The sequence below is a fragment of the Erythrolamprus reginae genome, chromosome 1 (genome assembly GCF_031021105.1).
Source record: "Erythrolamprus reginae isolate rEryReg1 chromosome 1, rEryReg1.hap1, whole genome shotgun sequence".
Lineage (NCBI taxonomy): Eukaryota > Metazoa > Chordata > Lepidosauria > Squamata > Dipsadidae > Erythrolamprus > Erythrolamprus reginae.
This window is the reverse complement of record NC_091950.1, coordinates 51,864,494-51,881,203: the sequence shown is the minus strand read 5'-3', so window position 1 is coordinate 51,881,203 and position 16,710 is coordinate 51,864,494. Positions and strand designations below refer to the sequence as shown.

The following is a 16,710-nucleotide window of genomic DNA, read 5'->3' as shown; positions in this document are numbered from 1 at the left end:
TATTTTAATGACCAAAACTACCCTTTCTCTTTTCTTCTTTTTTATAACAGACAATGTTGCCCACTCTTTTCATTATCCTCCAAATTTGATTTGATTTAATTTAATTTAATAGATTTGTGAGCTGCCCCATTCTTTTCGGACTCTGGGTGGCGATAGCGTGGGGTTACCAGCTTATAATTCTTATAATTCTCAGACAGCATGACTAACAACCATGCTGATAGGGAACTTCAGGTCAGGGATTTACTTATGACTACTGTGGTTAATTGCCGCTTCTCCTCTGAAAACAGAAAAAGAACACAATGGCTTGCCAGCAGCCCTCTAGAAATGGTCTAGTGGAAGCCCTAGATAAACCGTAATAAATAAATATGCAAGCTGTTACGAATAAAAATTTGGACTAATCTGCATCTGGTTTGGTTTTGTACTTCTCATACATCATTCATTTTATTCTAGGATATCATGGCATCATCTGAGATTACTGTTCAAGTAATCTCTCCAAGCATTCTGTGCCAAATGAGTCAGGACCTAGGACCTAGACCAGAATCTGGTCCTACCAGCTGGCGTTTCTCTGTCCAGGACTCTAATTTAAGCTCACAGTGGAATGTGAGGGCAATCATCATGATTACCACATCTGTCACCCTATTGATCACCAGGGTTATTCAGCTGATTAACAATTAACAACCACAGAATTGGAAGGGACCTTGTAGAGGCCTTCCAGTCCAACCCCCTGTTTAGGCAGGAAACCCTACACTACTCCAGACAGATGGTTATCCAACATCTGCTTAAAAACTTCTAGTATTGGAGCATTTACAACTTCTGGAGACAAGCTGTTCCACTGATGAATTATTCTAACTGTCATGAAATGTTTCCTTAGTTCTAAGTTACTTCTCTCCTTGTTTAGTTTCCACCCATTGCTTCTTGTTCTTCCCTCAGGTGCTTTGGGGAATAGGCTAACTCCCTCTTTTTTGTGGCAACCCCTGAGATATTGGAACACTGCTACCCTGTCTTCCCTAATCCTTATTTTCATTAAACTAGCCATACCCAATTCCTGCAACTGTGCTTCATATGTTTTAGTCTCCAGTCCCTTAATCATCTTTGTTGATCTTCTCTGCACTCTTTCTAGAATCTCAACATCCTTTTTGCATTGTGGCAATCAAAACTCAATGTAGTGTTCCAAGTGTGGCCTTACCAAGGCCTTATAAAGTGGTATTAACACTTCATGTGATCTTGATTCTTGATTCTATCCCTCTGTTGATCCAGCTGGCGAGGAGAGTGTTCCCTTTCTCCTCACCACTCCATGTGCATGTTTCCTGAAGCTGTGTGCTTGGTGGAAGAGGACAACCATCCCAGATAAAATGAGTGCACTGATCTTCCATCCAGGGTATACAATAACTTTGGCTCCCCTGCTGGAATTTTCGAAACAACTCACTACTATAACTAGCCATCCATTAGAGTTATAGTGCTGCCAAACTGAAAGCAAATAGAGGTTAAAGCATTTGGTTATGAAGGACAACATATTAGGAATAAAGAAATGTTCTTAATCGATGGTTATTATCTATGAAGTCCTTTATGACATAACGCCTAGTTATCTGAGAGACCACCCATCTAGGGATCTAGGAAATGTGTATTTTTTGTTTGTTCCATCACCTATTTTGGGGGATCACATCTCTCAAAGATTTGTACGGCTCCTATTGTGATGATGTTCAACAAGTCTTTGAAAATACGTCTGTCTCCTCACAGAGTGGGATAGGATGGGTTCTGACACCATTATGGAATCTTTATCTATGTTTTTTCTGGCATGTATGGTTTGTGTTTTTTTACTGTTTTCATTATATTTTATGTCACCTGAAACCTTTTGTGTGCAGTTTTCTGTGTCCTGCCAAAATTCGCATCTGAATTGAAATGTTGAATTATTGAATGCCTGCATTCAAATTCTAGTTTAATTTGTACAACAATTTAATTTGTACACTCATCAATTTAATTTTTGTAGCCTTTGTGAGACTACTCAAAGGGTCTATGTGGCCCTTACCCCCCAATACTGATGAATGTCAGTTAGTTTGTATCTGTTACTTTATCACAGTACAGAAATAAGTCAACTTTGAAACTGAGACTTACAAAAAATCAAACTGCTAATCTCTAAAATGTGACTTGTATGACATTGTATTCCATTCCACTGTATTATATTTTCCAAGATGTAAGTTTGCATTGATATATATATATATATATATATATATATATATATATATATATATATATATATACATACATACATATATATATATATATATATATATATATATATATATATATATTGCATAAGCATGAATACATATATTTGAAAAGGGATTAGGGACTGTATTATCAGCTTCAGTAATTTGAAATTTTCCTGGAAATTCAAATGTATTAAAACTAAATAAATAACACGCTTCTCCTTAATTTGCTTCTTTCCTCACATGCTTATTATTTACTCTTCGGTCCCAGTGAGAAGTGAATATTTTCCTCTCCCTTAGCTTGGAAAAAAGAAGGGCGGGGAAGAAAGCAAATATATATAGATCAGAAGTGAATAAACACAGAGTTCTATGATACATAATTTTATGTATACCCTTTCTGTTGGGCAAGAGAGTGATGTATAGAACTGGATTGGAATGCGTTCACATCATTGAAATAAACAAGTATATACTTAATAAGCAGGCCCAGTTGATTAGCAAAAGCAATCACTCCATATGACCTTTGTTGTAGGTGATAAATGAAGATTGAAGGGGATCTATGCATCTCGTCGGCTATGTCAGGGAGGCACTCATCCCATACCTAACACGCTGCCAACATTCTAATCAGAGATAAGAACATGGAAACCTCAGACAGGAGAAATCATGTTTCAATCTTATATTAGCATAATTCATTTGTACAATTCTGTGTAACCCTTCACATGTTGAGCAGATGGAATATGTATTGCTTCTCTAAACAAGAGACAGCATTATAGTTTATCTACACTACATTTCATTTTTCTCCATCCTATTTCAACAGCAGTAGTATTTTAATTTTTGAGATATAGTGTCAGGGTTCCAAATAGCATCCAAAATTAAATCAGAGTCCAAGGCAAAGTATTGTTCAAAGTTCCAATTTATTAGTAGAGCCATGTTGCCACATCTGGGTGAAACCTGAATCTGAAGTCCCCAGAGTTTTCCCTCTGGAAAGTTCAATCCCATGTCCCCACACCCACAAGTTCATCACATTCTCCAATCTCCAAGTGCCATGTTGGCAGAATCTGTTAGTACTATGTACAAAACATCTGGGTTTGCAATATATAAATAAGCTAACAATGAATGTTTATATGTATTGAAGTACTATAGCTTTAAGAGGTAGTGTTGCAAATTGCCATAAGAGGGAGCCAGAAAGCATGATTCTCTCTCTCTGCACTCTCTGTTCATTCTGCTGAGTCGTTGAGACTGATGCAGTAAGCTCTGTGTATTCGATGGTAGTTTAATGTATTTGTAAGCTATAAGCGGTGGTTCTCCTCCTACCTCTCTGGTTGGTTGCAGTCAGTGTCGATGGAAGGACAGAGATCGACCGCAGGGTTCAGTATCACAGGATTCAGTTCTCTCTCCTCTTTTATTTAACATCCACATGAAACCACTGGATGAGATCATCCGCCGACATGTAATGAGGTACCAACAATACGCTAATGATATCCAACTTTACATTTTCACCTCATGTCAGTTCAGTGAAACAGTGGATATGATGTGCTGCTTGGAGGCTGTGAGAGTCTGGATGGGAGTTAACAGGCTCAAACTTAATCCTGACAAGACAGAGTGGCTGTGGGTATTGCCCAGAGGGACCATAATGACTGCCATCCTTGATTCTGTTCCCTCAGAACAGGTTCACAGTTTGGAGTCTTCCTAGATTCTCGGCTGAGATTGGATCAATATCTCTCATCTGTAGCTAGAGGGACTTTTGGACAGGTTCATCTGGTGCATCAATTGCGACCCTACCTGGACCACGAGGCTCTTCACACAGTCACTCATGCCCTTATTACCTCACGGCTCGACTACTACTGCACTCTACATGGGGCTACCCTTGAAAAGCGTTTGGAGAATTCAACTAGTTCAGAATGCAGCTGTGCGAGCTATTGTGGGTCTCCAGATGCAATTCAAGGTGTTGGTCATCACCTATAAAGCCCTACATGGCTTAGGGCCAGACTATCTTCGGGAGTGCCTCCTACCATATACCTCCCAGTGACCAATAAGGGCCCACAGGGCTGCGCTTCTCCGGGTCCCATCAACAAAACAATGCCAGATGGAAGGGCTGTGGGGAAGGGCCTTCTCTGGGGTGGCTCTAGCTCTCTTGAACCAGATGCTCCCTGTGATTTGTACCCTCCCCATCCTACTGGCCTTCCCCAAAGCTGTAAAGAACTGGCTTTTCCAGCAGGCCTGGGGTCGTTGACCATATGAGATACCATCTAGATCTGGCCATGAGAGATATTGAGAGATATGTATGGTCTTTACTAGGATTTTGTAATTATTTTTAAAATTGTTCTTTTAAATATTGTTTTATTTAAATATTGTTTTTATTTGTTGTAAGCCGCCCAGAGTCCTTGAGGAGTTGGGCACCATATAAATTAATTAAATAATTAAATAACTAAATAGTTAAATAATTAAATGAATGAACGAATAAATAAATAAATGAATGAATAAACAAACAAACAAATATATAATGTCTGATATATAAGACAAAGACAGGCTTGTAATATTATTATTGTATTGAGAGATATTGATTTGAATATGTATGACCGGACTGTTTAACTTGACTGTGCTATTTCTAAAGTAAACACTATTTTATATACTTTAATGTATCTGTATCTGTATGATTGAATAATTACACACATCTCCTGGATATCTGCTGGAATCCTACGTTTTCCTCTATGCATGTCCTTAATAACTCAAGGGTTCTGCACAATCCTTAACAGAATCAACCCATCTCCTTCAGTGTAGGTGCAGGGGCGCAGAGACAAAGGATGACCTTGGCTTTCTAGAAAGGAATTTGTTATGATTGCATACTAACTATCCTCATACTATTCTCCCTCCCATTTTCCCACAATAGAAAATGCATTATTTTATTTATTTTATTTATTTATTTTGTCAAACTAATATGGGGTGATAATTTGTACAAATAAAACATTAGATAAGTAATGATAAAAAGTAACAAAAGAAGACAATAGGACAAAGTAAATTAATTAATATAAATTAGAACCCTACTCATATCTAGTTACAAGACTGAACTATGCAATTGGAAATCCCCAGTCCATTACAATTTTAATACTTTAATTGAATTTACAGGGTGCTGTCCTTGAAGACCATTTGGAAGATTCAAATGACTCAAGCAATGAAGGGTATATCATAGTACACACACACACAAAACAAAATCCAGCTGCTTTGCAAGGTGCATTAGTTGCTAATTTTATTTTGGATAAAGTTCAAGGGGCTGGTTATTGCCTAGTTCAAGGTCTGGCTCTTTGAGGGACTGCCCAGTCTCCATATGTTTCCATCTGTCCATTGAGTGCTCTGGATCCTGTCAATTAAACAATGTCATCTTTAGTGATCCAGAAAGTATGCCTTCTTGGTAATCATTCCTATCATCTGGAATGACATTCCCTATCCACCCAATCATAGATCTATACTGCTCCTACCTTACTGGGTTCTTTACAAACTGCTCTAATCCTGGTTGTTCTCCCAGATCTTGGAATAGGATGGTGGTTTAGCTCCTTTGGTTTTGGACATTGTTGACATTTTCCTTTGGGTTACGCAGTACTGTAGAGTATGTCTTTCCAGCCAATTGTATTCCCTTTCTTTGAAATGTTGTTTCCTTTTTTGTAAGCCACCTGAAGTCACGATAGGAAACGTGAAACTGAATTAAATAAGTAAATAAAGGAAAACATATCCCTCCTTGCAGGCTGATAAATGGACATATATCCAGGGAAGGATCACTGCATTTCCAACCCATATTAGTTTCAACAGGTGTTTGTGCCATTCATTTCCACTTTAAGATTTATAATGCAATTTTTAAAGTTTGTATTAAAATCCACATAAATATGTATTTCCAAATATGTAAAGGTGTTTGGGTTTTTTAAAGCTATGAACACTCTTAACAGTATAAAGGCATTTTATTTATTTATTTAAAACATTTACATAACTGCCCATCTATGACCAACTGGGTGGCTGCTCCCAATCAAGTTAAAACAGCAAGTAAATCTATATTTTTCAGCTATCCTGCCTTGCCTTCTCATTACCAGAGTCCAGTCCATAATTAGGTATATAATTGAAATAAATGACTGCTAAGTATGTCTATTTCTGTGCTGACTTTATATGCACCTACCTTCCCACCAGTAATGGGCAGCTGTGGGTGTGGCTTATTTTGTGGGTGTGGCTTAATGGTCCTGTGACTGGGTAGGAGTGGCTTGTCAGCCATGCGATCAGGTGGGAGTGGCTTGAACGATCATAATTTTTTAAGTGAGCTGTTAAATCCTCGACTTACAACCTTACCAGTGTCGGTCTCTGGGGTGACAATTTGCTTCACATTTTTTGCGCTCTCCTTCCTGGGTCATCCCCCTGCCTCAGGCTGGATAGCTAAGCAAACTGGTGCTGCCAGAAACATAAATGCTGCCAAGCGCCGCTTCCACCCACGCCTTCTGCTTGAACCTCAGGCAGGAGGTGGCCACGTGAGGCTGGAAGGAAGCCGGGCAGGAGAGAGGGAAATTTGTCCAATGCCAGGAAGGAGGAAAGAGGAAAAAAACAAGGAGAGCAGTGGCAGCAGCAGCAGTAGGGGAAAAAAGGAGAGCCAAGCCGAGACCAGTAATCCAGGAAGTGACAGCCGCCAATCAGCTGGAGCTGTGCATGCATCTTCATTTCCGCCGGTGGAACTGTGTTCCACCCCCTGCCTGCTGCCCACCCCTGTTTCCCACCCATACTAGTCTGAGCCTTAGCAACAATAATGCACTAAGAAGAACCCTGTGAATTTATTTACAAAAAATTGTTACAATGAACATAGTTCCCTCTAAGCTGAGCAGTGAGCAATTGCTCACTTAAAAATCATCATCAACTCAGAGTTTTCCAAACCTGCCCAGAATCCGAGAGGGAAAGAGTGAGAGGGAAGGAGAGAGAGAGGAAGAGAGGAAGAGAGAGAAACAAATAGAAAAAAGAGAGGAAGGAAAAGAAAAAGAAAAAGAATGGGAGTAAGGAAGAGAGAAAGAAAATCAAAATCTAGTTTGAAACTAGCTCAACTATTTAAGTGGCATTTTGATATTGATAGAGTTGCCCTATTATGAGCTCACTGTTATAGACACACAGTATTTATTTATTTATTATTTCTGTGCCGCCCAGTCCCAAAGGGACTGCCGCTCAGACACTATACTTTTCCGCCCACCCCCAAAAAAAATTAGAGGGAACACTGACAATGAACATATTTTCTCAGAGGAAAAACAAATGCAAGGAAGTTTTTGTGCCCAGGAAAACACTATGCAGGAGGGAATTGCCACTACCGCCACTACCTGTGCACTGCGCGCACAGCTCCACATATCCGGTGTGCACGCACAAGTGCCCGAGTGAGATTTTGCTTATGTGCATGCACAGGAAGCAAAATCTTGCAAGGGGAGGGGCGTGTGCGTGAGTTTTCACCAATTCTTTTGCTTCCCTGCATGCACAGAAGCAAAATCCATGCATACGCAGAAGCAAAATTTTGCTTGGACGCATGCACGTGCATGCCAGGGATGCAAAGCTGTACAGCTCAATTTTCGCTATTGGTGCGGCATGTTAGTATATTGTACGTAACCTGATTGGGTGTTGCCATACAGGAACTAACAATGTCAGTTTGTATAATGTAAAGACTGTACCTTTAAGAAACATTTGTGGGTTGGCCATGAGAGGGAGCCAACACCACTCCTCTTGGGGGGAGTTATTTTGTTAGAGATATATTTGCTATGTGCTATATTTTGTTGCTGTGTGCATGGTTTGTAAACTATTAATAGTACAGTATTATATGTGTATTACTTGTTTTGCCTATTTGTAAATAATAATATTGTTTTATATAGAACTGAACACACTCAAAACCGTAGAAATGGTGGTAGACTTTAAGAGAAACCCTTCCACCCTTCCACCTCTCACAATACTAGACCACACAGTATCAACAGTAGAGGCCTTCAAATTTCTAGGTTCTATCATATCTCAAGACCTAAAATGGTCACCTAACATCAAAAACATCATCAAAAAAGCACAACAAAGAATGTTCTTTCTGCGCCAGCTCAGGAAGCTCAAACTGCCCAAGGAGCTGCTGATACAGTTCTACAGAGGAATCATTGAGTCTATCATCTGCACCTCTATAACTGTCTGGTTTGGTGCTGCAACCCAACAGGACCGACACAGACTTCAGAGGATAATCAGAACTGCAGAAAAAACAATTGCTGCCAACCTGCCTTCCATTGAGGACCTGCATACTGCACGAGTCAAAAAGAGGGTTATGAAAATATTTACTGACCCCTCGCATCCTGGACACAAATTGTTTCAACTCCTACCCTCAAAACGTCGCTACAGAGCATTGCACACCAAGACAACTAGACACAAGAACAGTTTCCCCCCGAAAAACATCACTCTACTAAACAAATAATTCCCTCAACACTGTCAGACTTTCTACTAAATCTGCACTTCTATTCTACTAGTTTTTTTCATCATTCCTTTCACCCATTTCCTCCCATGTTGACTGTATGACTGTAACTTGTTGCCTATATCCTAAGATTTTTATTAATATTGCTTCATCATTGCTTATTGACCCCTATGACAATCATTAAGTGTTGTACCACATGATTCTTGACAAATGTATATTTTATTTTATGTACGCTGAGAGCGTATGCACCAAGACTAATTCCTTGTGTGTCCAATCACACTTGGCCAATAAAAATTCTATTCTATATATATTGATACTAAGCCTGAGCCATCGTCTGACTAGCCCTCATTCCTACATACGTGTATTGAAGGTTTTGTACCTAGACATACTAACACGGCGTCCCCATCCGTGCCAATAGCAACCCCCTATGTGAAAAGTTGGATGGAACAAAATCACCTGGTCAGTTCCACTTATCAGAGTAAGCCACAGTTGGACAAAATGTAGCCCATCAGCTTGCTTGAAAGTCATATGTGGCCCCCAAAGCTTCCCTCCCAGACTCTGTTGCCCACTAGGAAGCTATGATCTGGTCTTGTTCAGCTGTCTCTTTTGTGTATGAGGCATACGTTGTATGTCTGCAACTGTGGGAGAACATATTTTATTTTCAACCTGGGAGTCAGTTGAGATGTGAGGAGATGCAGTCCTTATGCAAATAAGTTGAAGCAGTATTAATATTAAATCCATTTGATATTTTCTCCTATCCTTTGAAAATCTTTTTATGTGGCCCCGATTTCTTCCAAAGTGTAACCTTGGTATGCCCTCAAAGACATGGATGGATCTAAGCCTAGCAAAAAGTGGGCACTGTTAGGTCATTGGTTTACTTTGAGCTTAGCATGTTGAGTAAATATAATTGCTTTAAAGAAAGCCATGGCTTGTAATAAGGGGCGTACATAAGTGCACTGGTGTGCCTTTCGTCCCCTGTCCAATTGTCTTTCCTTTCTCTCACTTATCATATATATTTTCTTTGTTTCATATATCCTCTCCTCTAAGTTCACTTTACCCTTATATATATATTACTACATGTCTATTTTTCTTCCTATGTATTTGTGTATTGGATAAATAAAATAAATAAACAAACAAACAAACAAATATTCTAAGCTATGATATATTCCACAACTGCCTTTTTATTTACAATACAGTGGCTAACAGTTTTATGAGGTGCAAGAACCAGGATTAAATCATGCTTTGTTTTAATCCAGAAAGAGATAAAATTAGAAGAGAAAATGCCTTTTGGAACTATTAGAATTGTTTCCTTAAAATATATACTCAAAAATCATATCCAATTTCCACACACTTTGTAAGTGTTTTAAATCCTGAGTTGCTTTCGTGCTTCTCCAGCATCTGAAAATCAGGGACATGTTCCTGTTACATAACTAGGAATGCCTTGGAAAGGAGCCCTGGCTATAAGCTTTTTGCATCATGATTATTTCAGTGGGCATTTGAGTTCGGATTCCCAGCATAAGCTTAAAAGCTTTTTCATAAATATTCCATGGCATTTTCTAGCCTTTAATGTGCCAGTTACAGAGGAAGCTGTTTGAAGGGGAGGGATGTCAACAAATTTATCCACCAATAGCGTGCTCTTTTGGCACAAAAGCACATTCTTATCTTTACATCCCATAATGAGAAGGCAGAGCCTGAATATGTTGCTCTAAACTCTTCGGGTGGGTAAATACACTGTTGGGAAGAAGAAAGAGAAGAAGAAGAAGAATAAAGAGAGGGAGCAGTTTGTGTTTTCTTAACTCCTGGTCGGCTTGCCCAGATGACGGAACGAGTTTTGTATTTATCTTCCTGCGGCTCCTCTAAGTAGAATTAAAGGAAACTTCTTTTCGCATGATGTCAGACTGCGAGGGAATGGCTGTGGGTAGGTGCTTGATTTCTGTTTACCACACTGTCCTAGTTCACATTCCCAGCTTGCAAAAGCAATACATAGGAAACTGTCCTGGTTCTTAAGTAGACCTTTAATCCTGTCACTGTGGGAGAACAAGAAGGTGTGAGAGTTTGGGGAGGATTTTTCGTTTCAAAGCCAGTTTACATCCTGCAGAGCTTTTGCACGGCCATAACAGGAAAAATATTGTGGAAACATGTTCTATTTTTGTTAGCTTAAAGTTTTGAATAATAAATGCTATGTTATTTATTTGGCTTGTGAAAATAATTACTGTAACTTCTTCTGCTGGGGGATTAGACAAGGAATGTTTAATTGTGTGTGGAAAAATGGTGACAGCATACATTGTGACTAATTCCTTAGCCATGGGTAATATCCAGATTTGTGTGCAGGATCACCTTGGCAGGCACTGTCTGGAACAGGGACCAGAAATAGCAGCCTGCTGCAATATATTCCTATCATTTCGTAACTGCCAAAGATTGCAGAATGAAAATGAAACAGGGATTTTTGCTGACAGATAGAAGCGCACTTTAGCATGGAATTCTTAGCTCAGACTATCTAAGCATATTTTTTACCTTTAGGAGGCTATGCCAAACACACCATAGAAATTGGCTGAAATAAATGTTCACAAACTTCTGAACCCTCATTGTAAACATTGCACTGTGCTGTTTCTATTCCAAAAAGGAAATTGTATTAAAGGAATCCAGTCCAACTAAATGCTGAGATGTTTTGTGAAAAGGTGATATAAAACAGCTCATTTGAAAGTAACTATAGATGTAGAAGAGCAAAACTTTTATCTCTTTCAGTACTGCATAAAATAATTCTGAGAAATCATGGAGTCACTTTATTTCCTGGGCATGATGTCCATTATGGCATTTTAGAATGAAGATTGTTTTTCACTGGTGATTTGCAGCACTTTCTACTGTCACCCTGCCATTGTTGTGGCAATATAATGGCAGTCTTTATTGCTCTAATTGTGTCACAGCACAATTAATGATTGGTCAATGCTATAAATCAGTAGAAGAAATAGCCAAAGACTATTAGGCCACCAAATATCTTCCATTGTAAAGAACTAAAAGAATGAAGACTTGAAAATCCATTTATTAAAAATATGAATGCTTTCTCATGTCTGTTATCTTTTATTACTCAAGTCATTGTTAAAGATTTACTTTTTATATACTAAGATACATCCAGAGAGAATAAACCTTACATAATGATGGGGGCGAGAGGAAGTGAAAGACTGTAATAACAGATAACAGATAAAGGAACAAATTCAGGGACTGTTTTTAAATGTGAAATAAATGGCCAAATAGGGAATATTTCAATGAAATGAACTCACAATTCTTGCATCCATTGGCTTGTTTATATCTAGTGTTTTGAGACTGGAAACTGGAGAATCATTAGCAGCATTAGTAACTTGCAAATCTTTGTTCTATTCTTCAATTGTATCTTATTTATCATTCTTGAAGTATAATAAGTGTGCCCTCTAAAGCTTTTACCAAGAGCTGAGTGATTGTGCCAATAGAGACATACAGAAATAAGTTTCGTTTGAGCAGTGTTTGTTTTTAAAATATGTATTTCTGCATCTCAAAACACATCCAGTTCTAACTTCTGCATTGAATGAAAACAGCATTGGGTGTATTAGAGGAATAAAGTGGAAAAGACAGATTCTTGTCTGCCATATCAAATGCCCTGTGGCCTGGCTATCTGTTAGAAGCTGGAACCATATTTGCTTGTTAAATAGAAATGAGTCATATCAGGAAAGTGGGAGAAGGCAGGAAGACAGTAAATGACAGAAACAGTATTTACAATGAATGCAAATAAAACGAATGCCATAGCGACTGCATGGATGATGTCTTTTTTCTAAAAAAAAGAGGCTCAAGATACAAGTTTTTGCAACCATTGATAAGGAAAATAAAGTTTTTGCCTTATTATGGCAATAACTGTATTGCACACATATAATCATTTGTAGTTCTATTGATGCCTGTGAACATTTGCCTGTTGCAGTGATTTAATGCTGGGAAAAGCATAAGGGATTAAAAACGATAACAACAACCTTCTTCATAGAAATAGGTCTGATTCTGCTACGGTCTCCACACTTCATGTCTTGACATTTGATGCCTGAAAGTATTTAAATGAATACATGAATTGCTTTAATGCAATTGTTATACGTATTTTGACTCAGAGCATTACCATACATGGCTTCAGATTTGTACAGGAAGTGAATTAAGCTCCCTGCCAGTTTTTTGAGTCTGACTGGCTGCTTTTATTTACATCGGGTCCTGTCTTTCTCCTCCTAGAGTATGAAATAGATTTGTGGAAACGTAAGTTGTTTGCACAAAATCTTTCTTTGCAAAGTCCAGATCCAAACTGTGGTCCAGTAAACGGTATCCAGTAAACGGTATCCAGTAAACACTGCTGATGAGTTGGCTTTAGATCAGGGGTGGGCTACTTCCCAGATGGAGGGAGACACAGTGCAAAATGGAGCTCCACCCCAGAGCACCCAATTTGCACTGAAGGATGTTGAAAGAAAATGCAGGGCGTCCTGCATCAGCCACGCCCACAGTGTGATAGTAAAATTTTTGGTAGTCCTTCACTGCTTCAGATCCATACAGTATCAGTTATAAGCATTATTGATTGATTGATTGATTGATTGGATTTGTATGCCGCCCCTCTCTGTAGACTCGGGGCGGCTAACAACAATCATAAAAACAGCATGTAAATCCAATACTACAACATCTAAAAAACCCTTATTTTAAAACCAATCATACCTACAAACAAACATACCATGCATAAATTGTAAAGGCCTAGGGGGAAAGAGTATCTCAGTTCCTCCATGCCTGACGGCAGAGGTGGGTTTTAAGGAGTTTACGAAAGGTGAGGAGGGGGGGGCAATTCTAATCTCCGGGGGGAGTTGGTTCCAGAGGGCCGGGGCCGCCACAGAGAAGGCTCTTTCCCTGGGCCCTGCCAAACGACATTGTTTAGTTGACGGGACCCGGAGAAGGCCCACTCTGTGGGACCTAACTGGTCGCTGGGATTCGTGCAGCAGAAGGCGGTCCCTGAGATAATATTCATAATGTGGTACAATAGTTATTGAAGCTTGATAAAAAAGAATTGTTTTTGTAATAGTCAAGATGACTCCCTGAGGTTTAATTCTTTCATTCGGATCATGGCTGGATCCACACAGAATGTAGCTGGTAATTTGATGGCTCATATTATTGTGTAAAACCAGTTGGGCTAATTTTGTAAACCATCCTTCAATTAGTCATAGGGTATCATTTTGTGGAAACAAAGTCAATAAGATTTTTGTAAGTTGAGCTTTCAGTTGTAATGCAATAAAAATCTAACAAAAGGCAATTGGCAAACAACATCTCTTTCTCCAACATGTGAGTAAAAGTATAGAGGATGGCTGGATATTATTCACTTTTTCTATTATTCAAAAAGGAAAGAGAGAATGAGAACTCATGGGGAGCAGGAAATCCATCTGTGCTGGAAACTGAACTTGAAAAAAAAGAAGCAAAGAAGCCATTTAACACAGCCTCTGCACGGACTCTGCCACATATCTGGCTTCTCAAGTCAGCTGATAAAACTGCACTCATGCTTTTTCATTTACACATTTTTATTATTTTTATTTATTTATTTTATTATTTAGATTTGTATGCCGCCCCTCTCTGCAGACTCGGGGGCGGCTCACAACAAAGTGAAACAATTTGCAACAAATCTAAATTACAGTTTTAAAATATTTTAAAAACCCCATTTTCTAAACAAACATACATACAGACATACCATTCATAAATTGTATATGCCCGGGGGAGATGTCTCAGTTCCCCCATGCCTGATGACAAAGGTGGGTCTTAAGCAGCTTATGAAAGGCAAGTAGAGTAGGGGCAGTTCTAATCTCTGGGGGGAGTTGGTTCCAGAGGGTCGGGGCCGCCACAGAGAAGGCTCTTTCCCTGGGGCCTGCCAACCGACATTGTTTAGTTGACGGGACCCGGAGAAGGCCCACTCTGTGGGACCTAATTGGTCGCTGGGATTCGTGCGGCAGCAGGCGGTCTCGGAGATATTCTGGTCCAGTGCCATGAAGGGCAATAAAGGTCATTTTCCAAGATATTATATACTACAAATGGACTTTCAAGACCCCGTTATGTTTATATTGCATTGTACTCATACAGTGAGAGCCATAAGAATAATGAATTTCCTGGCCTTTAAGGAACACAACTTCTTTTGAATTTTGTAGCCAAGAGTTGAGAAGAAAAACTGATTGTCAGTGTCCCAGTAAATATCTGAGAAGGAAATCAGAGTCCAACCCTTGACCTTCTTCCAAGTTCTAATTTATTAACAGAGCCATGTGGGTTACGAACTGTAGTCAAACCGATACTAATTTTCCTTACAGTTCCCCACCCAGATTAAGGTTCATCCCTTATCGGCACACCCACAAGTTCATCACGTGGACCAATCAGTTGTCTGCACGTCCATGGACCTCCTCCATATTTCTGCTGGTGCTGAACAAGGGATGACCTTGAATCTTCAAGAAGGAGTTTGTTGTGGCTAGCATCTTTCCCCCTCATGCAATCACCCCTCCCCATTCCCACGGTACTACTCTATTTGTGGCAGGCCAAAGTCTCTAACTCAGATGATGACTTTGGCCTGACACTGTTTGTGATATTCTTTTTCAGGACTAACACATATTGTCTGCTTCAAATCTCAAAAGCAATTTATTTTTTTCCATCATCCCCACACCACCATCAACGCTGACCTGTTTTTGCCTTCCCCCAACAAGTTATTTATTTATTTATTTATTACTTAGATTTGTATGCCGCCCCTCTCCGAAGACTCGGGGCGGCTTACAATATTTGTAATTCCTCAAAAAAGGACAAAGATACATTATAGGTAGTCCTCGCCTTACAATCACAAGTGAGCCCAAATTTCTGCTGCTAAGTGAGACAGTTATTAAATGGGGTTTGTCCCATTTTACAACTATTCCTGCCACAGTGGTTGTTAATCATTACAGTTCTAAATTAGTATGATGATCGTTTAGTGAATCTAATTTCTCCATTGACATTGCTTGTCAGAAGTTCGCAAACAAATCACGATGACATGATCCTGGGACATTGCAACTGTCATAAATATGAGCCAGTTGCCAAGCATCCAAATTTTGATCACATGACTATGGGGATGCTGCAATGGTCCTAAGTGTGAAAAACAATCATATGTCACTTTTGTCAGTAACTTCGAGCGGCCATTAAACAAATGTTGCAGATCAAGGTCTATCTGTACAGCAGAGGAAATTACAGCAGTGTAGGTGATAAAAACATATTGGTTAGCCCACTGTCAGACTGTCAAGGTTCCATGTTAGTATGTCTCGGTGCAGCTAGGCTGCGAGACCTTCGACATATGCAGAGTTTTTGGTAAGAGTGTGGATGTGTGATACAGTCAGTAACGACACAGACTTAGTATGCTAAACTGTTGTGGTTAGCTCTGGCCCAGCTCCTGCCCCAAGGAATGTGGAGGTGGATGTGGGGGAGACATCCACATGCCACAGGCCAGTTTTGCTCCCAGTAGAATCTGCCGATGAGGTCTCCTCTGACCAAGGAAGCATGAGTGACAGGGAAGAGGGGAGTTTGGCAGACAGCCCAGGAGGAGATCAGTCATCTGTATCATCCCTGGATTCTGAACAAGAATTAATGACACATCCATGCATCCGTAGAGTGATGCATAGGAGACAACAACTGAAGGATTATTACAAGAGAAAATGAGGCCATCTGTGGTTGGGTGGGGCTGCTGTAAATAGTGCTACAGATAAAAGTGCAGCCTGGTGTTTTAGCCTCGTGGCAGTTTATCTGATTCATTGTTTCATCAAGATTGTGGTTTTTGCTGTTCAGGATTGTGTGTGTGGACTCTCTGGACTTTAGAATTGGACTCAATTTCCCAGTTATTGGGTGAGCAATTGGGCTGCATTTAACCTGTGCCTTGTGTGTAACAGAAAATCCCTTTGACATTTAAAAAGGGAGCTGTTTCTGTTTTTCTGTTTATAAAAACTTTTGGTTTTTCCTTTTATCGTGTGGTGAGTGTCTTCCTGGACTAATTACCCTGTAATTACGGGAGGTTAAGACACGCCGGCAGAA

At 39.6% G+C, this 16,710-nt stretch overlaps 1 protein-coding gene across 2 annotated transcripts in view; it reads left to right on the top strand.

Moving 5' to 3' along the window:
- Positions 1-16,710, top strand: part of EML1 (EMAP like 1) — a 277,513-nt gene that overhangs the window by 111,600 nt on the left and 149,203 nt on the right. Inside the window, exon 1 of one of the 2 annotated variants that reach the window (XM_070752505.1) lies at positions 10,313-10,564. The exons of the other annotated variant lie outside the window; for it this stretch is intronic. Within the exon in view, the coding sequence (XP_070608606.1) occupies positions 10,534-10,564 (31 nt within the window). The 5' untranslated portion in view covers positions 10,313-10,533. Of the gene's footprint in view, positions 1-10,312; positions 10,565-16,710 lie in introns of those variants that run through there. 2 annotated transcript variants of the gene reach the window in all.